The sequence below is a fragment of the Thrips palmi genome, unplaced genomic scaffold (assembly GCF_012932325.1).
Source record: "Thrips palmi isolate BJ-2018 unplaced genomic scaffold, TpBJ-2018v1 HiC_scaffold_15, whole genome shotgun sequence".
Taxonomy (NCBI): Eukaryota; Metazoa; Arthropoda; class Insecta; order Thysanoptera; family Thripidae; genus Thrips; species Thrips palmi.
Window position 1 is genome coordinate 6,198,188 of NW_023144624.1, and position 23,425 is coordinate 6,221,612.

Genomic DNA, 23,425 nt, shown 5'->3' on the forward strand with positions numbered 1-23,425 from the left:
AGTGTCCCTGCCAGGCCCGGGCAGGCAACCTATTAGTCATATCGCTGCTAAGTGGACTCCCGCGGGCTGCGCAGTGCTGCGCAGGCGAGGCGGCCACAGCCACCCTTTGGCCATTGTGTCACTTCACTGCATTGTGGCGCCACCGCAACTCGCCGCTGGGTGCCGCGGGCCGCGCCGAGGGGTGGGCGCTCGGCGGGGACTGCGGACCAGCAGGAGCAGCTCGATTCCGTACAGTGTCCCCGTCGCTCTCTCTCGCTCTTATGGGGCGTGCGAGAGAGACAGCGAGGACGACACTGTTCGGATCGGAATCGAGCTGCTGCCTCCGCTAGCCCCGCGTGAGGCTGGAGAGCAGACCGTCGTGACAGTGACGTCACGCGGGCCACAGATAAACAAACTGGAGGAACGGTGCGCGCCGTGTCCGAGCCCTCCGAACCCGGCGCCAGGCGCCGCCGCCTGCGTGCCCTCCTTGATGTCCCCCCTGGCCGCGGCCAAGCCCGGCACGGGCCGCGCGCACGCCGCAGCCGTGACAGCTTCCCGTTGGTCGGCCATAACCCCGCGCCGTGCCGTGTCGTGTCCTGTGGCGTCAGATTTCGACTGTTTCATTGTGGCCGGGTTTTGGTCACCAATTCATACCATTTTCTTATTTCTCTCATAGTTGCTCCTCCCTATTCTAATGCGGTTTTCAGGAGTCATTACATGCAGCAGGCGAGGTAGCAGGACCAGACATCATCGTTACCGTCATCATCACCGCTGACCGATCATCGCTCTGTCTCTTTCGCACTCCTACAGGTGCGAGAGAGGCGGAGCATGGAAACACTGAAACACTGTGCGGAGCGGAATCAGTTTGCTGTGCTCGGTGGTCGCGGAGCAGCACGAGTCCATCTCCGTCCCCGCGCCGCGGTGCCCCCGTTACGCGGGGGGCTTCCATTTGACGTCGGCCAGTGCGTAGCAGGGCAGGGCAAAGCCAGGGCAGGGCGGCCAAATGAGATGCACGCTCCGGGACCCGCGCAGTGCCCGCCACAGTGTCACGGGCTTCCTGACCAGCGACACTCCGTAGCGATTCTGCTCAAGTGTCTCCTCGCTTTGCCTCCCTCGCACCAGCGCCCCATCGGTGCGAGAGAGACGGAGAATCGACGGCGGAACCAGCGACACCGCTGGAGATGGAAACAAAGTAAAAACTCGAAATGAAGGGCTGCTGCGGGATAGGGCGTCTGGTCCGGGTGCCGCTGTTGACACATGGCAGCGCCTGGCAGCTCGGCGCGTGGCGGTCATGTCACGCCGGCCGCCTCCGCGCCGCCTCCACCGCCTCCACGGTCACGGCCAAAGCGTGACGCCTGGCGCGTGACGTGGCGTGACTGCAGAGACGCCTCCGGCCCGGCCGGCAGTCGGGCCGCGGAGGTGTCACCGTGGTGGACCAGCTTGCCGCACTCCGAGGAGGCGGCGATTCTGTGCGACGGTGAAGCGAGTGGACTGACCGAACGGGCTTCCGGGTCATTCTTGCGTTTTCGCGTGGATTGTGCGACGACTGTGCTGTGTGTTGAGTGGTGCTGCCGCGAGCCTCGCGTAGGCAAGCCTCCTAGAGAGCTGAGGTGGACGATGTGAAGGGACTCTGCGCGGCGACGGACGCAGAGAGCGTTGTCCAGCCCGATGCCGATATGAGCCGCATAGCTATGGAGCCGGCGCCGGGCGGATAGCATGTCCTGCCGGAGACGCTACCCAAGGCCCCGCCCCCGACCGCCCCTCCTGGTGCCGCCCCCGCCGCCACCCCCGGGCCGCGCCGCCCCCGGACGGTCGCGATGGTCGCGGAGGCTGGCTCTGGCGGCAGCCCTGGCCCTGCTCGGCCCGGGGCTGGCCATCGGCGCGCTGCTGCACGTCAACGACATCCTGAGCGCGGACTTGCTGCCCGGGACGCTGTTCCTGCAGGAGGGACCCACCAACCAGACAGATGCCATGGCGCTTGCCGCCGCGGCGCCCCTCGCCAACCAGGACCTCAAGACCTACGGGGGCAACTGGAGCGACGCGTTCGTGACAATGAACTTCCACAGGTGAGACACCGAACCTCTCGCAGCGCGTGTTGACCGCCTACCGCTAGTGATTCACAATTCGAATCGAACCCCGCAGACGCATGATGAACGAGTACCTCTGCCGCGGCTTCGTGGCGGAGCAGATCCTGGGCGACATGACGGGGGTGGGCCTCGCGTCCGACCTAACCGACACGGACGTGGAGGCGAGCCCGGACCCGGCCAACGCCGCGGCGCTCACCGCCTCTCCGCCCGCGCCGCGGCGACGCATCAGTAGCACCCTGCTTGTGGGGCACCGCCGCGACGACCAGGACGAGGGCGGCGTCGACGATACCGCGCCAGGCCTCGCGGACGCCGAGGACGAGCACAGGTATAATGCGAGTTTATCGGGAAAACGTGTTCCTCGCTATGCAGGGCCTTTGTGCGTGTGTGTGCTCTCACGCCGCGCGCCTCTTTACAATGGCGCTGCGCCGCGCGGTGCCTTCCACTCCACATATCCGTGTCGTTTCCCACAGGAGCGGCGCCTCGGCCAACGGCACCACCGGCTTGGCCGACGCCGACGCTGACGCCGGGCTGCCGCTTCCCGTGCCGCCCGCGGCCGCGCCACCGTCCAGCGACACCCGGCGCCGCGCCGTCGACGAGCCGCGCAGCAACCTGCCGGCGTTCCGGCGGAAGGCCGTCGTGGCCGCGACGGCGGTCGATGCTGACGGCAAGCGGCGGAGACGTCGCCGTCGGCGACGGAGGAAGCGGCCGGGGTCCGGACCGCGACGGACGGACGCTAAGGACAGCTTGCTCGCGGACGAGGGCTCGTCGGCGTACAAGGACTGGCTGGCCAGGACCACCCTGCTCGAGGACATTTACCGGCACTATGACAACATCGCGTCCGCCTCGGACAACGCCGCGGCCACGCTGCCGCACACCTCGCAGGCTGACACGGCCACCTTCGAGGGGGGCGAGGTGAGCGCGTCGCGGGTTCGACTACCCACAACGACCGGTCGCATTTTCTTCTCCTACATGAGATTGGGGTGATGCAGGTGACGGGGTTTGCCATGACGCACGCCGCGGTCCCGCCGGCCCCCGCGCTCGGCGCCAGCACCTTCAACGTGCCGGGGCAGCACGTCGCCCTGCCCGGCCTGCCCCAAGGCCTACCCTCGCTGGGGATGCACTCGCACGGCCTCAACCTGGCCTCTTCCATCAACAGCTTTGCTGCGCCCGTCTCGTCCGTGCACGCACTCGGCGTCGGAGGTGAGTACGTTGGGTGGCCTGCCTCCACGGCGCGGCGGCCGCCGCGCTGCCCGGCCCGTCCATTAAACTGAGTGGGTTCGGCAGAGGACAGGAACCCGTTCGAGTACGGCGGCGGCGAGTACCTGGACGAGCATCACGAACACCACGAGCACCACGAACACCACGAGCCCGAGTACGAGCACCACGAGCACCTGGAGAAAGGCCACCACAGCAAGATGCTGTCTCTCAAGGATCTCTTCGACCTGGTGCTCACCGCCATCGCATTCCTGGCCTTCGGGGCCTTCGCAGTCCAGCTCATCATGTACCTCATAATATTACCGGTACATCTAAAGCTTTAATGTATTGTGTATCATGCTTAGCTTTCATTTCAGCGTAAAATACGAAATAAAAACTTTGCAGCAAAACAACAACAACATGATGATGATGGAGGTGCCTGCCACACCTGGTGGCGGAGATGGCGACGGCGGAGACAACGGTGCAGGGGAGGGCGAAGGCGGGCGCCGGCGACGTCGGAGAGCGGCGCGCGGGCCGGGGGCCGCGACGCCTCTACTGCCGGCTGTGTCCCCCGAGATGCTGAACCGCGCCGCGCAGAGGGTGCTCGCCTCCATCGACGCCGCCATGCTCGTCTACCGGGCACCGCGACGGCGAGCTGCAGGTACGAGGGCCTGAAGTCATAGTTTCTGGACGCAAAAAAAAACCGAGTGATTACCCCGTTGCGCAGGTGCTTGACCCGCCCTATGTCACCACCACTATCTTACAGTTGAAGGGTTAAAGCTTGTGCCTCTGCCGCCAGGTCGCTCGCTCGGGCCGGACGCTTGGGCCGACAAGGCGCCGGACAACAGGGACTGCCTGCACCGGGCGCTCTGCAAGCACAACCGCTTCTCCAGGACCATCGAGGGCCCCTTTCGTCTGTGGATGCCGATCTGGAGGTGGAACTGAAAACAACTTTTTGGTGGATTTTCTAACTGGAAGCGGGCATTCTGGAACCCTTTTCTCTTGCTCGCAGTGTGGGGATGAGTTGGGTGGCTGGCCGCCTTTCCCCCGGGACCGCCGCGCCGGCCGTGGCCACCCTGGACAACCTGAGGGCCTCGTTGTTGGGGCTGGGGAACGCGCGCTGCAGCGCCGTGTTCCCGCGGTGCGACGCCGCGCGTCCGGCCGGCCCCACCCCTAGCGTGCCTGGCGCAGGCGCCCCCGATGCAGCCGGGCCCGGCGGGGCTGGCGATCCTGGCGTCAGGGACGTCACCTCGACCGGGAGTACGGCCCCGGCCCCGGAGCCCACCACCACGGTGAGCTACTCCAGCGAGGCCCCTCCGCCAGCCTCCGCAGCACCACCACCGGCAGGGCCAGCAGGGCCGCCCGTCGGCATCATCCACCCGGCCTTCAGCGACCTGCCGAAGATCATCACGATGCGGCCCTCGGGAGGCGCGCCCGCGGCCCGGCCGCACCACGGCGAGCCGGCCCACTTCACCGCCATCGGCGTCAAGACGAACAAGGGCAACCGGCGGCGGCGACCCGGGCCGCACGCGGCGGCGAGGAAGGCTTCGCGGCGACGGGCCGCGGACACGGCCTAGCGCACCAAGACCACCAAGACGTCGCGGCGCGGGTTCGAGTGGCTCGAGAATCGAGTCCCGGCGCCGCGTCATGCCATATCCTTTGCACCGGTGTCGGGGGGTTTAAGCTTTAAACCGAGGGGCGGGGGTGGCGGGGGTGTTCCCGGTGGCTGGGGACTCGGGTGCTTCTCGCACGGCGTCAGCGGGGGCGGGAACGAAACGCTGCATCGAGCTGTTCTTGTCCCCATTGATCCTCTACGCGTAGGTTAAGTGCTCATTTGTGATGATTGCTTCTTTGATCCTTCTTCGAACGTGCGGAGAGCGTGCAGTGTAAATAATGTATCCTAACTCTCTTACTTTTGTAACCGTGGCAACGTTTTGTAATAAACCATCCTTTCTGTGTTTTTTTTTCATAAAACTTTCTCAACTGTTCTGAAACTGCCGTACAAAAGCCCCGAATAATTCCTTGAATGAAAGCCATGCGGCCTGCCAGTGTCTCGGACTCGGTGGGCCGAAGACTCCTCTTTAGGTTTGGCGGTAAAGCCTTACAGGGCGCGAGGGCGCTGAGCCCCAAGCACGCCAGGCACGCGACGCCTCATGGCTCTGGCGTGGCGCGGCGTGGCGGGCCAATTTCTCGCACCTTGCTCTTTGTGCGTCGGCCGGAGAGGTGGCCGCCATCGCGTGACCCAGCACCGCTAATCATCCCAGCCTCCGAATCGACCTCGCACATTAGGGGCTGGGAAAGGGGGAGGGGGTAGAGGGGGAGGAAACCGACGCTGGAAAGGAAGGGCACAGTGAGACGGGGGAAGGAACGGGTTGAGAATGGTCCAGGCAAGGAGATTTACATATTTGTTACTGTTTTGACCAACTTCGCGGCAACACTGCTCTCAAGCTCTAGCGGGAAATCGCACTCCGTAACAAAGGCGTGCTAAGGGACAGTCCAAAGGCCTTCTCCGTTGAGGGAGCTTTTCTCGCCTTTGATTGGACGCAGTGGCAGTCTGAACTCAGCCCGAACATGACGTGAATCAGTTGGGTCTAATCGAGGCTCGATTCACGTTGAAACGAATGTCACATAATAATCGCGCCGTTCGTAACAAAAGACGGTCGCTTTGGGTCCTCGCCGTGGCGCACGCCTTTGCATGCCCTCCGCGCCCTGCCTGCTTCGCATTGCTTCGCATCGCCGCCCCGCCGCCTCCCCATTGGCGGGCCCGGGGCGTAAGCGCGGCGCGGCGAGCCAATCACAGCGCAGCGCCCTCCCGCCACCCTCTGCTGGCACTTCTTGTGCTTCGTGGGAACGGCCGCGTGGCGCCGCGTGCCGCCTGTCTGGACTCCATTACCAGCAGCACCCTCACTGCGCACCGCCAGTACCGGCCGGCTCAAAAGCTGGCGCTGGGCGAAGCGAAACGAGCAAAACGCGCCCCCAGATTTCCGCAGGCCGGCCAGACGCTTTGTCATTTTCTCGGGGGAAGGAGAGGCGACACTCGCCGGTACTCGAACCCTTGGCGGCTTGGTGAGGAGCGGAGGCTCGGCCGGGCCGCGCTGCGCTGCGTCTGGCCGTGTGTGTCGAGGCGGTTCACGTTAAAGCAGCGCTAAAGAGGGGCGAGCAAACACGCAGACGCAAGCGGGGGCGAAGGCGGACGCCCGGACGCAGCGACGCACGACGCACCGCGGCCGCCGTGGCCAGGCGCTACGAATCGCCTCGCTCCAGGTTTTAGGCTGGAGGCTCCAGCGAGGCTCCGGCGAGGCTCCAGCAGCACGCGAAACGGCAATCGACGCGCAAAGTGGCCTCTGCCACTGCCTCTGCTTTTGCCACGCCACTGCATTGCATTCATTGCCGCGCGTCTTCGCGCCGCACAGCATAGCCAAATTTCCCTCAGGAGGCGATCGAGGCTGGGACAAAGGCAGGCAGGCGTGGGGCACTCACGTCTTAACTGTGGACGGGCAAACCAAGTGCTAACACTACTTCCAACCGCAAAAAAAGCAAACAAAAAACTGTAAAAGCTTTCCCCTCTTTCAACGTGACATGAGAGAAAAATGTGTATGTTATTAGTATATTTTTTCAACCACACCAAAAAAAAAAAGGTTTGCAGCAGATTAAAAACGGCCAGTTCCAATCTTAACCTCAGCGGGCATTCTCCGGCCTGTTCCGCCCGGTCGCTTCCCTCTTACCAACCCCGCGCCCTCGCCCGCCCCGCCCGCCCCCTCCCCTCCGTCGCGGAGGGATGGATAAAGTACCACTAACACGCAGCATCTTCCTGCCATAATTCATTTTGCGGGGGAGGAGCGGCAGCGCGGGGGACGGGAGGAAAGAGGGAGGGAGAGAGAGGGAGCGAGAGTGAGAGGACCACGGGGGAGAGGGGAGGATGGGAGATAAAGGAGCAACGCGAAGGTGTGAAGTTTAGCACCTGATCGGTTCCCATTGGTCCAGGCGGGCCCGCGCCCCCTCCCACTCGTTCCCCGCCCCGGCCCACTCCACCCCCGCACCCCGGGACCGCTCAGTCTGGCCAACAAACCGGGTAATGTGGCCGTGCTTTCGCCCTTAAAAACTATCAGCGCGGTAGTCCGAGGGCTGCGCGGGGCGGCGGGGGCGGCGGGGGCGGGGCGGCCCGGGCGGCAGGACAGTGCTCCGGCGGGGCGGCTGGCGGTTCCAGTCCACGACGCGAAGGCATGTCCTCAGGATGTCAGTGAGCATCGCCGCCCAGGTGCTAGCCGAGGCGGCCGAGGCCATGGGTTCGTAGCGGTTCGTAGTCCCGCCGGGCCCGAGTTGCGTCGTAGTGGATGTGGTACTAGTCAGTGTCCGTGAAGCATGCGTGGGTCTTGCTGGAGCCAGGCGGCCTCGCCATGATTACGTCCGTGACGGCGGCCGAGCGCCTCCTGCTGGCCGACGACGTCCACCGCGGCCACCGCGATGTGGGTGAGGACGCCGCCCTGGAGTGCGACCGCCGGTCAGCCTTGTCGCCGCCGCCGTCCGACGACGATGACGTCACTGTGGACGAGGACGACGACGCGAAGGTGTGGTGCTCGCCGTCACCGAGACACTGCGGGAACCTGCAGGTGACCTCCACGACGACGGAGCTCGGCGGCCGCGACGGCAGCGCCAGCGCGGCGTGCCCAGGAAGCCCCGAGGACCTGCGTCGCGACCGGAGAGACGTGCGCGAGCGCAGGAGTAAGGGCAGACTCTCGCCGTCGGCGTCCGGCGTCATCTCCAGCACCAGCCCCAAGAACAACCACTTCTCCATCGACAGCATCCTGGGAAGGTGAGTGCGCTCGTTTTGACGTCCTGCTTAGTGAAGAGGAAACCAAAGCCGGACTGACTGTGTTTGAATGAAACCAGGCGGGTGCTCAGCCCGAGTCGTGGCTGCTCTGACGGCTCCGAGGCCTCGGAAGCGTCCGCGGCAGACGTGGAGCCCTTCGGCGACTCCGGGGACGAGGCCGAGCTGGATGCGGAGCTGGACGCGGAGCCTTTGCCGCGGCCTCGGACGCCGGCCGGACTCGCGCCGTCACCGCCGCCCACCCCTGGCGACGAGCAGCGGGGCGAGCTGTGGAGGGCCTTCCACGGCGCGGACGACGGGGAGCAGCAGGTTGGCCGTTAACTCGTTCTCGTCTAAAATGCGCGAAGGGCCCTGGCTAACCGTCTGCATTCGCAGCGCTTCGTGCGCCCCTCCCCGGTGCACGGGCTGCCCGCCCTGCCGGTGCCCGCCCTGCTGCGCATGCACGGCATGCAGCACCTCCACGGCCTCGGCCTGTCCGCCGGGCTGCCGCCGGGGTTGTCCGCGCTCGCCGACCTCAACAGCCTGGGGCTGGGGCTGTCGGCTGGGCTGCCCGCGGGGCTGTCCATCCACGGCCTCGGAGCCCTGGGCGTGCACATACGGGGACCGAGCCTGCCGCCCGACTCGGCCAGGCAGCTCTCGGACGCGGGTACGTCTGCGTAAACGCGATGAATGGACCGCCAAGGCACGCTCGCCATTGCCATGTGGTTGTTGCCATGAGTGAATAACCTCCCGATTGAACGCAGGCCCCGCCCCTTCACGGCAGCACGACGCCCGCGGGAGCCCCGCCCTCGCCGCCCCCACGACGACGCCGCCCGCCCCGCGGCCCCCGCGCCCCAACGCCCTGCCGCCGGCCTACCACTACCCCGCCTCCCTCCTGTACGGGGGGTGGCTGGCCGGGGGACTCGGCGGGCCCAAGGGGACGCCACTGTTCACACTTCAAGGTAAGCCCGTCTTCCACGAACGAGAATGGGCGACCCGGAACACCCACAAGCAGCGCGTCGTGCCGGCGAGGAGCTGCCCGTTCGGCCGTTCGCGGAAGGCTGGTCTCGCACCCACGCCCTGCCGAGCAGGCCAAGAGACGCGACACCCATAACGACATAATAACCCCATGTTGTCCGAGCACACCGAGCGCGGCGTGTTCCCGAGTCGTTATCGCGCAGGTGCGAAACGGCCGGGCCGGAGCCTTGGTGGCGCGGGTGGCTGGGCGGTATGCCTGTATGTTGTCGCCGAGTTTCTCATCTTTCATCTTTTGTGTGTTTGTGTGTGTCGCAGCGCCCAAGCCCGCGGGCCGGCGGTGCCGCAAGCCGGGCCTGGACCGCAAGCCCCGCCAGGCCTACAGCGCGCGCCAGCTGGAGCGGCTGGAGACCGAGTTCAAGGTATAAAGGACAGCGCTACGTCTAGCCCCGGCGTTTCAGCGTTTTCACGGTATAACTGTAGCCGCGTTCTGTCCGCAGGTCGACAAGTACCTGAGCGTGTCCAAGCGCATGGAGTTGTCCAAGGCGCTGAACCTGACGGAGGTGCAGATCAAGACGTGGTTCCAGAACCGGCGCACGAAGTGGAAGAAGCAGATGACGACGCGCTACAAGCTGCCCGCCCCGCCGCATGTCACGGCCCCCCGTCCTCCGGGGCTGTTCGGCTCCGCCACCAACGCCGTGGCAGTGGCGCCCGCCGGCGGCCTGGCCGGGGGCTTCTTCCAGCCGCCTGCCCCGTCGGGGCTGCCGCCGCCGCCGCCCTCACTGCACCTCACGGCGTCGTACTACAGCAGCATGGCGGCCGCCATGGCCAACTCGTTCGCGCTGACGCCCCTGGAGGGCGGCACCGCGGCGTCCACCGACGCGTCCTCCAGCGCGACCGTCGCGGCGGACGAGGAGGCGTCCTCCTCGACGGACATCGTGACCGTGTAGGACTTGACTGGTGTACAAAGGAAGTGATATTATTTTATTCCTGAAACAAGATGGCGACAGTCGTTCTTTTTTCTAAAATAAAGCATGTAGATGTTCTTGTGGATTTCTCTTCGGTAACCAATGAATCCCAATGACACGAGAAGGTGGCGACACATAGCTCAAGGGAAACCCGGTAGGCGCGGGCATGGCGCGGCGGCCCCCAGGAGGTGGGCATCCCATCCGACACCGGTGGCCGGCCCGCTTCTCACTGACGCCTCTAGCACGCACGTCGGAGAGTCGTGGATACCCCAACGGGGCACGCTAGGGCGCGCCGATACTCCTTGCCATGGCGTCTGCCTAGCCTGGACGGCGATACTCCTCGCTCACAGCTTCCGTGGCAGCCGCACCAGCGGTCTCCGATGGCGGGATGCAGCCCAGCTATTTGGAATATTTGTTTCGTCGCTCTGTCACCGTCACGCTCATGGGGCTGTGGACTCTCGGCAAGGGTGCGAGAGAGACCGCGCTTTTCCTGCCCCTTTCAGCCGCTTTGTTTGACGAGAGGAGTGCGGGTTGCACCACGGACGGCGTCACACCGTCGCACCGTCGCACCCTCCCCGCCGACGGCGGAGCGGCGCGGCTCGGCGCGGCACGGCGTGCTGTTATGGGGTACGGGAACTGCTGCTCCTTCTCCGTCGCGCCCCTGCGGACCGCTCCGCGACGACGAAAGCAGTGTGTTGGTTGGTGCGGTACCGCGGCGCTCGACAAGTAACCCTGTCCACACGCGGCGAAAGTATTTGCTCGCGGATTCCCTGTCCGCGCTCGTCGCCGCGCTGCTGCCGGCTGATCCCGAGTGTGAGGTCTCTCTCTCTCTCGCACTCATGGGCCGTTGCGTGTGCGTGCGAGAGAGACAGACCGACGAGAGCGCCCGCTCGGAATGAGCCTGCTGCTGCGCTGCTGCGCACCTCGGTGGAGGCGACGGAGGACCCGTCCCACTTAGCGCCCGACGACGCGCTGAGCGAAGTTCAGCCAGCGAGCCTGGACGTCCACGTCCAGGGACAGGCACTGCAGGGAGAGGAGCTGCGGCCACTTTCACCTGCACCGCGGGCCAAAGTCCGGCGCAGCAGAGCGGCCCGGCGGGGCGCGACGCCGGGTCGTCCTCGGCCTTCCTTCGCCGTCGCAGCCGGAATGTGATGTTGAGTTGAGAGCCGAAGGATCGTTCCGTTGCTCTGTCTCTCTCCCTCGCCAACGGAACGCTTCACAAGTGCAACAGAGACAGGGCGAAGGAACGGTCCTTCGGAATAGTTGGCTGGGCCCTGCTGGTCCAGGAGACAGAAACACATCGCCGCCCAGCCATGTTGCCATGTGGGTCAGGCCAGTCAGGCCGCGGCGCCGCGGAAGGAACGCATCCTCCTTCGCACGCCACATCCGGGTATCGAACAGTCGCGGTTCCGGTATTCCGGTTTGCCTGGCTGGCTATCACGACCCGGAAAAATTAAAGTAAATATGAATAAAAATAACAAAGTCACCGCCTTGACAACATCACACGCAATCCCACAATACGGTTACAGACCGCAAGTTGAACCCGCGACTGCCGCAGCAGTTTCGCAGAAACTTACAGAAATGTCTCAATTCAGCTGGCCGCGGCCCCGGGCGTGCCCCCTTTCGAGGGTGCAGTGTGCCACATGCGGCCAGGTGGAGTGGGAAGAAGAGGAAAAGGAGGGGGGGGAGGTGCGGAGCGGGCGGGTGCGGGGCCTCGCCGGCCGGGGACCGTACCGCATTGCACAAGAGTAGATCCACGGAACTCGTTTGCACGTAATCGGTTACCGCCGGGGCTGCTCTGTCCTGACACGCGTCCACGACGGGCACGTCGCGACGCACGACGCACCGGCACCGTTTTGTTGTTTCCTACACGGCAACTGGGTCAGGCGCCGCGCAGCGCCGCACCGGCTCATCTAGAGCTGGAAGGTCCGGGCTTGTTAGTGCCGTTCCGAAGGGGAGATGCGGCTGCCCTGCTGTGGCTGTGCCCTTCGCCCCCGGTGGGGAATTCCGTGAGGGTGCGAGGGAGACAGAGCGGACGCTCTACGTTAGCGGTGGCACCCTTTTAGTACAATCACGCCCGCCGCGCGCACCCCTCGCCAACTATATGGCTCAAAACTGGCGCTTCTCATATTTGCCGACTTACGAGACCTTCAAAAGCCGTTGACTTTTCCTGGAGCCCGTTTAGATGGCTGGATTGATTTGTTTCTCAGTAAGCAACCGCAGTCACGGAAGTGTCCGACAAGTGCCACTAAATCGATTTGCCTCAAAACGAGAAGCAGTTCTCAGTGTAGTGCCCCGCAGCGCACCGGCCCGACGCTCTTCCGAGAAGACGTCTCTCGTGGCTCGGCTCTCACGCTGCAGCCCGACATTTGCCAAGTTTGCCAGACCGACGGATCGCGTTGCCGGCATGGCGGTGGTCAGTCGCGCGCGATTGGGCGCGGGCCGAAGAACGTCGCAACATGCACGCATGTTACACTCAAGCAGGACCAGGGGCCAGGGCGTCCACTGCGTTGGTCCGTGCGAGGCGCGAAGCTGAACCTCGGACCCCGCGCGCCTCACGCCGCCCCCGCCGCGACGGCCCGGCGGCCCGGCGGCCCGACTGGAGGCCGGACGGGCCGGACGGGCCGGACGCACGCCCCAGTTGCATTTCTCAATCGGTGTTAAGGTCGCCGCACCGGAATCGCCCCTTGCCTCCCAAGGCTACCCGTCCAGCGACTCAAGGCTCCCCTCCCCCGGGCCGCCGAGCCGCCGGGCCGCCGGGCCTCCAGGACCGGGGTGGGGGCCGACATGCCAGCCTCCAGAAGGTGCCGGGCGGTACCCGGCCGGGGCCTGGAAGGACTGGAAGGATGCCGGCGCAATACATAACGCCTCCCGATTATGTCATGCCGGGCACCGGGGCACCGCCGCCCGCCCCGCTTCACCGCGTCGCCCCGCCCCGCGCCCCGCCCCGCCCCGCTGCATCGCCCTGCTCTGGGAAGGCCCTCCGAACCACGTGGGTATACACAACTTTCCCTCGGCCCTTCCCCTCCCCCCCTGGCCCGCCCCTCCCACACAGAGGCCCTTGCTCTCGTGACGCGGGGAGGGGCGGGAGGGGCGGGAGGGGAGGCGGCCGGCGGGGAGTGGAAGGGGTGTAAGGAGGCCACCCAGTGATGGCTGTGACTCAGTTTTCCGTGCTTCCGTATTGGACCGCCCTTCTGACCCCCTCCCTCTGCCGCCCCTCCCGTCCCCCGTCCACCCTCTCCTCCGGTACCCTGCTTCTCTGCAGCTGCAGGGGTCCAGCAGGCCGTGCCCGCCGTGCCCGCCGTGCCTCCGTGCTCCAGCAGGCACTCTGCAGTGCCGAGCACGAATCGAGAGTGACCAGTCGCCCGGAGCATGTGAGCGCAGTGCCATCGTTTTGCGCGTGTGTTGGTGACACCTGTGCGACAGACAGTGCTACAGTGTGGGTGCGTGTCTGTGTGTGTGCGTGTGCAAGACAGTGCCCGTGTGCGAGTGACAGCGGCTACGCCGACAGGATAACGGCGCTCTTCTAGTCGGATCGCAAGGTAAGCCGTGATTAAGGGTCCATCCAGAAGCTATCTCTCTGGCACTCGAACTTGGAACCTCTCGATCTCGACGAGGCGGCGAGGCGAAGCCACGCGCATCTGTCTGAGCCGGGCTCTTAGCGGCGTGTAGGGTTACCGAGGGTTACGCTACGCCGTGGTTGCACAGGGTGACGCGCTCAAACAAACCCCCGCCACCCCGCAGCCCTCGTTACCCCCGGCGGCAGAGGCAGGCAGAGGGTTGTGTCGTGGGGTCGTCCCGCTCCCCGCTGTCGCTTTGACAGACGTCGTTCGAACCGAGCCGCGGTGCCTTCAAGTGCCGTCGCCGCGCGGCCCGGGAGGACAGGATCAATAGGGCCTTGCACGGAGGCGACGCCGGGGACGCTCGCAGTGCTGTCGTCACGTCGTCCACATGCACCTGTTCCTGGACAACCTCTGCAGGTGCCCGACGGCGACGTGCAGCCAGTGCCGCCAGTGCCGGCTAGTGCAGAGCGAGGACCATGACGGCGTGGGTGTTTGCAGGAGGACCGAGCCAAGCGCCATGGGAGTGGAGACTGGCCCCGCCGGGCCCAGCGAGGGCCTGGACGCCGGCTTGGCGGCGCCCTGGACGGCGGAGGGCGTGCCGGTGGGAGCGGCGCCCGTGCCCGTGCAGCAGGCCGCCCCCGAGGACGGCGCCAGCGCCACCCTCTCCTCGCCGGTGCAGGAGTTCTTCGCCGGCGCCACCGTCATGGTGACCGGAGCCACCGGGTTCGTCGGCAAGGCCCTGGTCGAGAAGCTGCTGCGCTGCTGCCCCGACCTCAACGTCATCTACATCCTCATCCGGCCCAAGAAGGGCATGGACGTGGAGGGGCGGTACCAGGAGCTGCTCCAGCACCCGGTCGGTACCCCCAACAACAAACCAACCAGACAAACAGCGTCGAGTTTGCTTGAAACGACACTGCACGGCACTACTGGAAATGCGGAAGCATGACGTCACGTTCGTCCGATTCACGTTTGGAACAAATGTGACATAATATTTAAACGATCGTTGCACAGTTTGCGTTCAAACGAACGTGACGTCACAGTCCTGGATTTCCAGTGGCGTTGGCACATCGGGCCCGCGCTCTGACCGTTCCCGTCCTGTGCAGGTGTTCGAGCGGCTGCGCTCCGAGCAGGGCCCCGCCGTGTTCGGCAAGGTGCGGCCCGTGGCCGGGGACGTGTCGCTGCCCCACCTGGGGCTCAGCGAGGGTGACCGGCGTCGCCTGCAGGCGGAGGTCAACATCGTGTTCCACTCGGCGGCCACCGTCCGCTTCAACGAGGGCCTGGCCGCCGCCGTGTCCCTCAACACCGTGGGCACGCAGAGGGTCATGCGCCTGTGCAAGGAGATGATCAACATCAAGGTGCGTACCGCCAGACCGTCGCCTCCGCCCTCTCGCCGCCAGACTCTGACCACGACAATGACGCTCTGCTCGCAGTCCCTGGTGCACGTCTCCACAGCCTACTCCAACGCCGACAAGCGCGAGGTGCGCGAGATGGTGTACCCGCCGCCGGCCGACCCGGAGGCCGTCATCAAGCTCGTCAAGTCCCTGCCCGAGGACGCCATGCCCGGCCTGGCCAACGCGCTCATGGGCAAGCGGCACCCCAACACGTACACGCTCACCAAGGCCATGGCGGAGTGGATCGTGCAAGAAGAAGCGGACGACATCCCCTGCGCCATCGTGCGCCCGTCCATCGGTAAGCTTGTTGCCGCCTGCGATCAGCGCCTGCGATCTGGAGGGTAGGCCATCCCGCGGTGCAGGCGTGTGTAACGGGACGTCCTACCCACTAGGCGCCTGCTAGCGCCTGCGAACTGGAGGGTAGGCCGTCCCGCGGTGCATGCGTGTGCAACGGGACACAAGTGACGTCACGCTGTTGACGGTCACCGCGGTTGCGCAACGTGTTGCAGTGACGGCGGCGCTGCGCGACCCCGTGCCCGGCTGGGTGGACAACGTGTGCGGCATCACGGGCATCATGATGGAGATCGGGCGCGGCACGATCCGCTCCATCATCTGCGAGGAGGACTACATCGTGGACCTGATCCCCGTCGACCTGGTGGTCAACACGCTCATCACCGCCGCCTGGAGGACGGGCACGCACCTCGCCAACAACGTGCAGGTGCGCGACGGCGTCTCCTCCGCGCGGAGTGCTTCCGAATATTTCTTTTCTGACCCGACCCCGACGCCCTGCTGCAGGTGTACAACTGCACGAGCGGGCAGCTCAACCCGGTGCACTGGCACGAGTTCGGGCGGCTGACGCAGAACCAGGCCGTCGACACGCCCACCAAACACGTGCAGTGGTACCCCGGCTTCTCCTTCCGCACCAACCGCTACATCCACAAGTTCTGCGAGATCTTCTTCCACTTCTTCCCCGCCCACGTCGTGGACCTCCTCATCCGCGCCCAGGGCGGCAAACCCATGTGAGTGCAAGCCTGTTTCGCGGCGCATTTGTACCTCCAACCTTTCGAACATTGACGACGCCGTCTCGGCTGCTTCCAGCATGGTGAAGATCGCCCAGCGCTTCAAGCTGGCCGCCAAGACAGGCGAGTTCTTCTCGCTGCACGAGTGGGACTTCGAGAGCTCCAACATGAAGGCCCTGATGAAGGAGATGGACTGCATCACCGACCGCCAGACCTTCGACGTGGACGTGTCGCATATGTCGTGGAAGCCGTACGTCACCGACTACATGATGGGCATCCGGAAGTACATCCTCAAGGACGGCTCCGAGTCCCTCCCCTCCGCCCGCAGCAAGCTGCAGAAGTACGTGATGGCGGTAACCTGGTTTTACAGTGGGTTTCCTTCAAGCTCCTCTAATGTTCAAAATCGGGTTTTGTGCGCAGGTTGTGGTGGGCACATCGGGTGACGCAGGGCCTCACCCTGCTCTTCCTCTGCCGGGTCTTCTTCTTGGCCGGCTCCTTCCTCTTCAACGACGTCCTCGGCCTGGCCAGATGACTGCCTCGCGGCCGCTCGCGGCGGACCGAGATCTCCGACTGAGCCCAGCCCCGAAGAACGACCTGAGTTACCTACGTTAGATTAAGCCATTTGTACATAGCGCCACTCATTGTTGATTATGTGTTATTATCCTAAGTGAGGATTAAGTATTATTATTTTATTTTTTTGTTTCCATGAATTTTAGCGGGTTATGTTGTCTTTTAAAAGACGGATGTGTGAGTTGCTTTGAAAATTACTTCAGAGGCTTTTGTCATGTTTCATTCTTCATTGAAATATACCAAACCGCAAAAAAATCTCAGTTTTCATTTATATAAAAATATATTTACAAAACATACAAGACGTTCAATCATGAATTGGCTCGCATAAGGACATTCACATTTTGGTAACTGACAGAGGTTAACACCAACACGCGAAATACTGCAGGCATAACGCGCTCCGCGCATCACAGATAGGTCTCGTCCACTCCCGGAGATAGTACAACCGGTTCAGTCCACCGCACTTTTTTCAGCGGCGACCAGCGGCAATGTCCGCTTGCTGTATTTGCCTTCAAAATAGTCTTAAAGTCTTCAAAATTCAAACAAAGACGAAACTTTTTAACGTTTTCAAGCAGCACAGCGTGACCGCTTGGAGGTCGTCGTTTCGGCGTTCCAGCCGATGCCCTACCGCCGGGCGAACAGGGTGGCGAGGCACAGCGCGAGCGCTAGCGAGGGGGCCGCGGCCGCCGCCGAGTTGGACGTGTTGCCGTTGTCAGCCCTGGAGGTCTTGGAGCTGGTGTTGCTCTGTGAGGCCGTGGAGGCCGCCGTAGAGGCCGCCGTAGAGGCCGCCGTAGAGGCCGCCGTAGAGGCCGCGGTGGGGGCCGCCGTGGGGGCCACTGTGGGGGCCGTGGAGGTGCCGAAGCCCTCGTTGAACTGGTCGCGCCGCGCCACCGTCAGCTCGTTCTGGAACCACTGCTTCTGCGTCGGGGGCCACACCAGCTCCATGTAGTCCTCGTGGTCGCGCTGGAACGTCTTCCACGTCGGGCTGTGCTCCACGGGGGACTCGTCCGGCGTGGGGTTCCTGGGGGACAGACGGAGTGTCAAACCGGCGCTCCCTCGAGTACCTCGCTGAGTACCACGCACATAAGCACGGCCAAGCTTACTGGTAGATGACGAAGTTGGTGACGTATTTGCGGAGGGCCAGAGACACCTCCAGGTCGTTGCCCACGAGCGTGGGGTACTTGGGCATGGGGAAGATGTACGGCTGATCTGCCCCGTGGAAAATACCTGAGAATGCCAGAGAACTCACAGCTAGTAAAAATGGCTTGTCGTTTTGGGTTTTCGTTTGCAGTTTTGCTGGTTTGCGGTGTACTAACCCTCGGGGGACTTGCGAGTGAGTTCGCCGTTGTGGTTGAAGGCGTAGAGGTACGACGGCTGCCCGAGCTCCGAGTTACGCTGGACGATTCGGCGGGCCGCGCTCTTGAACCCGAAGGCCCCCAGCATCTGCAACACCACCAGCACACTGTTGTCTGGGTGACTTCGTCTTGGAGCGCGCAGCGGCACGGGTAGCGGTCTTGGTTGACAAGGGCGCGACCATCCCTCCGGAAAGCGGGATACTTTCAAGTGCACTCGAACCGACGTTTCCAAAGGGACTTACGTCGATCAGCCCGTCCCGCATGCTCTGGTAGTCGCCCAGCGTGGTCGGGTCGAAGTAGGCCTGCACCGAGGTGTCCGACACGTAGCCGGCGGGGTCGTCATTTCCTGCAAAAAGAAAATTTCCGGGGTTCGAATCCTGTCCCTATTCTCTCCGCAGCAGCAACTCTTGTCGGTCATGAGTCAGTCTTCGCCCCGGCAGCGTATCTCCCGCCCGGGACTTAAGTTGTAAGTCGCACTTGAAACGTCGAGCCGCCCGCTCCGCCCCGCTCGCACTCACCGATCACGGCGAGCAGCACGTGGACCACATCGTTGCGGAGGAACGAGGCGTTGCTCTCGAGGTGGTTCAGCTCCAGGTAGAACTTCTCCGCCACTGCAACACACCAAGGCGCACCCTGCCATGACACGGGCCTCACTCCACGACACTCTCAAGCGGCGTTCCGAACAGGGCGGCGAGCTTACGTTCCAGCGGGTAGGTGCCCTCGTGCTTGGTGACGCCCGTCATGTAGGGCAGCGCCTTGAGGTCGTCAGACGAGAGGATGTTCTCGGGCAGGTCCAGGAGCACCTTCTTGTCGTCCGGGATGGCCGCCCTCTGCAGGGACGGGATGGAGCCCGACATGCCGAGGTGGCCGTGCAGCAACGAAATTCCCTGGAGCGAGAACAAACGCCGTCAGGTTTGGTGGCTCATTCGGTAAAGGGGAGTATACCAACCCCCGCCACTCACCGCGTACATCAAGTAGGCACGGATCAGGTCCTTGGGCGGCACAGCCCGCAGGCAGGCCACGCGGTCAGCGATGGCCGTCTTCCCCAGGCACGCCACGTTGGTGATGGAGTTGCCCGCCGCCTCGGGGGTGCGGTCCCACGCCCAGAAGCCCAGGGCGGACCCGGACATGGGCAGCACGCCGTGGATCAAGTCTGCGCAGCAAGTCGCGGTAATCGGAGACCGTTCGAAACGCTCTTCAAGACGGACCAGAAACCGGGTTACCTTTTGTGAGGTGGCTGAGGTACAGTACGCTGGCCGAGGCCGCGCCCGCACTGTGCCCGGCGATCGTCACCCGGGAGGGGTCTCCGCCGAAGTACTGGATGTTCTTGTTGACCCAGCGGAGCGCCTCCACCAGGTCGAGCAGCCCCGCGTTGCCGGGCACCTCTTCGGTCTGCAGGTTGAGGAATCCTGCGCAGGCAAGAGCAGGGTGACGACCTCATCCAGCGCGGCTCATTCCGAATGAATGGAGTTCCCGGATTAACATTGTTGGGGTTGGGAACCGAGGCGCGGTGTCCCTGTGCAGGAAGTACCTCTCGAGAGGCTTGACTGATTACTCGCTAGCGCACTCATAGAACCAATTATTATGCGTGGCCCCTGTTCACGGCGTGGGGGTTCGCGCGTCGCTATCGTTCACCCAATTAAGCTAATCTCTTGTTGAACGCGAGTGCTTGCGAAGATAACCTCGTTTTGAGCAGCTGGCGAGCGGGGCCGAGAGCAAGCCTAGAGCCTGCACCGGCACGGACGCGCCGCTCGCGCCGGCCTTCACCGTGACACTGGCAGTCCACTTGCACGACGCGCTTCGGCCGTTCGCACCCGGCGACGTTGTCTAGCTCTGCTAAACGGCCCGTCGCTCTGCCTCTCTCGCACTCAAGGCGCACCCCGCTCGGGCGCGACAGAGATAGAGAGACAGAGACCTGTGCGCCCCTTGAGGGGCTTCGCACTACTGCACGCCGCCGCCCACTTGAGGTCGGCGCGGGCCTCACCGCGGCCTTACCCAGAGGCCCCAGCCGGTACTGCGGAGACACCAGCACGATGTCGGCGGAGTCCAGCAGCGCCGTGGGCGGCTTCTGGCCGGCATAGCCCGTGTAGAAGTTGCCGCCGTGGATGAACACCAGCACGGGCAGCTTAGCGTTCGGGTCCACCTGCAGCAGAGCGCCAAATTAGAAAAGTGCGACACGATTCAATGGGGAGTGTGCCAGTCGAAAGCTCTGTTCGGGCAGTGCGGCCGCGCTGAATGTCACGGTCACTCGGCCAGGTTGCGCAATGGGCTTCGAACACCGCACCCCCGCGGCCCGGCCGAGTCCGACCTGGCGGTCACGATGTCACGCTCTGCGGGCCATAGCCAAAAGCAGTGCTTTGGTCGACGGTCGTCGCGTGTTGTCACGCACTAGCAGTGACAGCGGGGCAGAGGCTGCGCGGCGGACTCGCCTCCCAGTGTCCCAGTGCCGGTCCCTGACCTCGCCGCCCGCTTCTCGCCCACGCACCTTGGGGGTGTGCACGTCCAGCACGAGGCAGTCCTCGCTCTGCTGGCCGTCGTCCACCGGCCAGGCGGCCGTGCCGAGTTCCACCTGGAAGCACGTCTTGCCGGGCACGGTGGAGTCGTGCACGCCCTCCCACGGCTTCTTGGGCACCGGGGCCTGCCGGAGGGAGAGGACAGAATCAGTGAGTGCACTCGAAAACCACCGCGGTCGCTCTATCGTACTCTCACACAGTGTGTCAGACTTACCACGAACCGAAGCTCGCCGACGGGGGCCTCCCCGAAGGGCACGCCCAGGTACGAGAACACGGTCCGCTTGGCCTGGTCCGTGACGGAGGTGGTGCCCTGCACCTGGCCCAGGCCGGGGAGAGTCACCACGGGGACGGCGTCGGCCTGCAAGCACAGTCCCTTAGTTGAGCCGGGCCGCGGACCGGAGGAAGACCGCCCTCCCCGTCAGGCAGGCCGCAGCGCTTCCACACCAACCTGCACGTTGTAGCGCGCGGCGTCCATCTGCGACGCGGAGTGCCCCGCGACGTGCACGTCGAACTCCATCGGCTGCTGCTGCACCGAGCGGGCGTGCACGGCCACGGCCAGCAGCAGGGCCACCGGCACGCTCGCCACCATGGCCTTGATCCTCATGACGGCGTCAGCTTCTTGTCAACTGTGGCACCAAAGCGAGGCGGAACCCTTATAAGCGGATAGGACGGAGGCGTCGGCGTGCGAACCTCGCGAGGCACTGCCACTGCCGGGCGCCGCGGCCGCCGGGAGCAGACAGCACGGCCCAGCCAAGCCTGTACAGCAGGACTGTACCACTGTACAGGGAGGCGTCGCGTGGCCGCGTGGCCGGCGTGGACGCGCACCCCTGGCTGGCTTTACCGACTCGAGGCATAAATCCATCTCAAAATGACGACCCCCGAAAATAATGAAACGGCGGGCTTTGCGAGTCAACACCGCCATGCGAGGTGGAGCCCCCCCCCTCCCTTAAAATCACAGTGGTTCCCGATTTTTGTGACGCTTGCCGTTGAGAGGCGCATAGGTTCCCTAGGCTCACCTATCTGTGCCATCCGAATGCAAAGGAGAATTTCCTCAGTCTGCTCCTATATGGCGTTAGGACTTGCTCTCAATGAAAAACTAACAACTCGTATGACTGACAGCAACCGCGTGTCCCAAAACAATACGCACAGCCGCAGAGTCACGGGGCCACGAGGTGAGCTGATTGCGAGAAGACTCGCGGCGAGGCCCAGCCGGCGAACATTTGGCGAAGGATTTGAAGCGCGGCGTTTGAAGATAAGGGGCGGGGCCTTGGGGAAGGGTGCCAGTGTGGTGGCAGCGGTGCCAGGCAGGCCGCGAGGTACAGCGGAGCGTGGAGGAGGAGGGAGTCGGAGTGTTCGCGAATCCGCAGTGCTAGCTCAGACGGCTAGGTCTCTCAGCCAGCACGCAGCGACGGAGCCCAGTCGGCTTACCTGCGGCGTTGCGCGGGGGTCCGTGGGCCCGCTCGTCACCTCGTCCACCTCGTCACCGCCAGCGGGCAGCGCCGGTCTCACACTCGCCCCCGACACCGCCGACGCCGTGCCCGCGGCGTGGCCATGGCACCCCGTGGCGCTGCGCGCCGCTGCAGACTGCGACGGTGGCGGTGGCGTGGCGGTGGCGGGGCGGGACAGGCCGTGTCGCGCTGCCGCCGCCAAACGACTGGCGACTAGGTCGGGGTCGCGTTTTCGTAGGGCTGCTTTGGCCCTGCAGTGGTATCCGTACAGTCAGAGAGCCACGCCCCGCCGCGCCCCTCCCCCTTGCAGGTCGAACGTTCCGCCGCAGAGTTTTCTCGGGGGCGCGGAACTCAGCGCCCCAGCGCCCCCGCGCAACCTTGGCATTGACGCTTCCGATCCCCGCCCCGCCCCGCCCCGCCCCGCCCCGCCTTTGGGACTTCCCCCTTCTGACGCGCGGTGCGATGGACGGATGGACACAAGGATGGATCAGCTAATCGGCTCGCTCTAGAGGGCCCGTTCGCTAGATAGCGGCGGGTAATAACTCGCTAAGCTGGTCGTGAGGCAGCCTGCATGGCTTCACTTGGCAACTGCAACAGCTAATGCTACTTTTCTTCTTATTTTTTTTTGCGAAGATACTCTGTAGTAATATTATTATTAAAGGACAAAACGGAATCATATTTCATAAAAATAATAGGGAAAAATAAAAAGTTAATGGGGCTAAATAATTTTAAGCCCTTCTTTTTTTACAGTTGAGCATTAAACTTCGTTGTTTGCAATTCGCACATCCCTCGGTGGCTTTGACATTCCCGGCATGACCGAAACGTAGTAAGGACCGGACCGAGAAATCCGGTGGCATCCACAGTGTGGCGTCCCGGGTCCACGACTTACCTGCGCTTGCCGCCCAGTGTTCGTCAGTCGGTTCCTTCGACTGCGGCAGGGCGGTGCTGGGCGGTGCTGGGCGGTGCTGGGCTCGCTCTGGGGCTGCTCGGTCTCGACTGGGCCAGGATCTGCCGGCACATATTCATACCTCGCGGCCTGGCGGCGCCACGTGCGGCCCGGTGCCGCCGCCACGACGGGGTCCTCGCCGTCGCCGTGCTCGTCCGTCCTCGTCGCACTCGCGGCGCGGCGGGGGCGGGCGGCCCGGGCGCGGGTGCGGGACGAGGACGGCGATGTCCGCGTGTCCGGGCGCGTGGGCCCGTCCGCCTTGTGTACGCCGCGGTATCGGCCGCACGTCGCCCTTCCCTCCGTCCGCTAATCTGGCCGTAATAGAGTCCCTTTCGAGAAGCACGCCGCAATGGGTTGGTGATTTGCGGCCCACCTGACAATTTGGCGACCGCGACGTGTAATCAGGGCCCGGGCCACCGCAAAAAGGGGGAAACGCGAGCAGGCTGGGCCGCCGAGGTCCAGCCGTCTCGTTCCGCACGTCGCTGTTCTCTGTCTCTCTCGCACTCACGCGGCGTCTCAGATCAGCGAGGACACGCTCTTCGGAATCGGACAAACACACACTTGTTGTTCCAGGCGGCCTGGACACGAAACGACACCCCCTCGGCGACACCCC

General features: G+C 64.3%; 5 protein-coding genes across 5 annotated transcripts; 4 read left to right on the forward strand and 1 right to left on the reverse strand.

The window, feature by feature from the left end:
• Positions 1 to 1,842: 1,842 nt before the first annotated feature.
• LOC117641119 lies at positions 1,843 to 5,100 on the forward strand. Its single transcript, XM_034378232.1, has 8 exons — positions 1,843 to 2,045; positions 2,122 to 2,263; positions 3,056 to 3,266; positions 3,351 to 3,586; positions 3,666 to 3,921; positions 4,060 to 4,195; positions 4,273 to 4,359; positions 5,082 to 5,100. Exons 1-8 carry the CDS (start codon positions 1,951 to 1,953, stop codon positions 5,098 to 5,100), a joined length of 1,182 nt encoding a protein of 393 aa, XP_034234123.1. The 5' UTR covers positions 1,843 to 1,950.
• A 2,362-nt stretch (positions 5,101 to 7,462) lies between these two features.
• On the forward strand, positions 7,463 to 8,748 carry LOC117641120. Its single transcript, XM_034378233.1, has 3 exons — positions 7,463 to 8,073; positions 8,151 to 8,397; positions 8,464 to 8,748. Exons 1-3 carry the CDS (start codon positions 7,658 to 7,660, stop codon positions 8,746 to 8,748), a joined length of 948 nt encoding a protein of 315 aa, XP_034234124.1. The 5' UTR covers positions 7,463 to 7,657.
• Positions 8,749 to 9,270: 522 nt separating this feature from the next.
• LOC117641121 (homeobox protein ceh-19-like) lies at positions 9,271 to 9,992 on the forward strand. The gene is made up of 3 exons (XM_034378235.1): positions 9,271 to 9,464; positions 9,543 to 9,796; positions 9,854 to 9,992. The coding sequence occupies exons 1-3, from the start codon at positions 9,306 to 9,308 to the stop codon at positions 9,990 to 9,992; spliced, it is 552 nt and encodes a 183-aa protein (XP_034234126.1). The 5' UTR covers positions 9,271 to 9,305.
• A 3,344-nt stretch (positions 9,993 to 13,336) lies between these two features.
• Positions 13,337 to 16,685, forward strand: LOC117641539 (putative fatty acyl-CoA reductase CG5065). Its single transcript, XM_034378964.1, has 8 exons — positions 13,337 to 13,552; positions 14,072 to 14,426; positions 14,677 to 14,928; positions 15,004 to 15,262; positions 15,474 to 15,682; positions 15,760 to 15,983; positions 16,063 to 16,323; positions 16,404 to 16,685. The coding sequence occupies exons 2-8, from the start codon at positions 14,091 to 14,093 to the stop codon at positions 16,513 to 16,515; spliced, it is 1,653 nt and encodes a 550-aa protein (XP_034234855.1). The 5' UTR covers positions 13,337 to 13,552; positions 14,072 to 14,090; the 3' UTR covers positions 16,516 to 16,685.
• Positions 16,686 to 16,814: 129 nt separating this feature from the next.
• Positions 16,815 to 22,902, reverse strand: LOC117641537 (carboxylesterase 3B-like). The gene is made up of 13 exons (XM_034378960.1): positions 22,756 to 22,902; positions 20,867 to 21,044; positions 20,633 to 20,776; positions 20,391 to 20,543; positions 19,901 to 20,048; positions 19,129 to 19,314; positions 18,868 to 19,058; positions 18,606 to 18,792; positions 18,424 to 18,516; positions 18,148 to 18,251; positions 17,867 to 17,993; positions 17,654 to 17,777; positions 16,815 to 17,571 (listed from the first exon to the last, which is right to left on the reverse strand). Exons 2-13 carry the CDS (start codon positions 21,020 to 21,022, stop codon positions 17,175 to 17,177), a joined length of 2,010 nt encoding a protein of 669 aa, XP_034234851.1. The 5' UTR covers positions 21,023 to 21,044; positions 22,756 to 22,902; the 3' UTR covers positions 16,815 to 17,174.
• Positions 22,903 to 23,425: the final 523 nt, after the last annotated feature.

What these genes read in the sequence shown, in the direction of transcription:
- LOC117641119 (XM_034378232.1), top strand. Translation starts at nt 1,951, where the DNA reads ATGGCGCTTGCCGCCGCGGCGCCCCTCGCCAACCAGGACCTCAAGACC. An exon ending in GTGACAATGAACTTCCACAG is followed by an intron (nt 2,046 to 2,121) that starts GTGAGACACCGA and finishes CGAACCCCGCAG; the next exon opens with ACGCATGATGAACGAGTACC. An exon ending in CCAACGCCGCGGCGCTCACC is followed by an intron (nt 2,264 to 3,055) that starts GCCTCTCCGCCC and finishes GGGGTGATGCAG; the next exon opens with GTGACGGGGTTTGCCATGAC.
- LOC117641120 (XM_034378233.1), top strand. Translation starts at nt 7,658, where the DNA reads ATGATTACGTCCGTGACGGCGGCCGAGCGCCTCCTGCTGGCCGACGAC. An exon ending in ATCGACAGCATCCTGGGAAG is followed by an intron (nt 8,074 to 8,150) that starts GTGAGTGCGCTC and finishes GAATGAAACCAG; the next exon opens with GCGGGTGCTCAGCCCGAGTC. An exon ending in CGGACGACGGGGAGCAGCAG is followed by an intron (nt 8,398 to 8,463) that starts GTTGGCCGTTAA and finishes CTGCATTCGCAG; the next exon opens with CGCTTCGTGCGCCCCTCCCC.
- LOC117641121 (XM_034378235.1), top strand. Translation starts at nt 9,306, where the DNA reads ATGTTGTCGCCGAGTTTCTCATCTTTCATCTTTTGTGTGTTTGTGTGT. An exon ending in GGCTGGAGACCGAGTTCAAG is followed by an intron (nt 9,465 to 9,542) that starts GTATAAAGGACA and finishes TTCTGTCCGCAG; the next exon opens with GTCGACAAGTACCTGAGCGT. An exon ending in TTCTTCCAGCCGCCTGCCCC is followed by an intron (nt 9,797 to 9,853) that starts GTCGGGGCTGCC and finishes GTACTACAGCAG; the next exon opens with CATGGCGGCCGCCATGGCCA.
- LOC117641539 (XM_034378964.1), top strand. Translation starts at nt 14,091, where the DNA reads ATGGGAGTGGAGACTGGCCCCGCCGGGCCCAGCGAGGGCCTGGACGCC. An exon ending in CATCGTGCGCCCGTCCATCG is followed by an intron (nt 15,263 to 15,473) that starts GTAAGCTTGTTG and finishes AACGTGTTGCAG; the next exon opens with TGACGGCGGCGCTGCGCGAC. An exon ending in GCCCAGGGCGGCAAACCCAT is followed by an intron (nt 15,984 to 16,062) that starts GTGAGTGCAAGC and finishes GGCTGCTTCCAG; the next exon opens with CATGGTGAAGATCGCCCAGC.
- LOC117641537 (XM_034378960.1), bottom strand. Translation starts at nt 21,022, where the DNA reads ATGAGGATCAAGGCCATGGTGGCGAGCGTGCCGGTGGCCCTGCTGCTG. An exon ending in GTGCCTACTTGATGTACGCG is followed by an intron (nt 18,793 to 18,867) that starts GTGAGTGGCGGG and finishes TTCTCGCTCCAG; the next exon opens with GGAATTTCGTTGCTGCACGG. An exon ending in ACCAACTTCGTCATCTACCA is followed by an intron (nt 17,572 to 17,653) that starts GTAAGCTTGGCC and finishes TCTGTCCCCCAG; the next exon opens with GAACCCCACGCCGGACGAGT.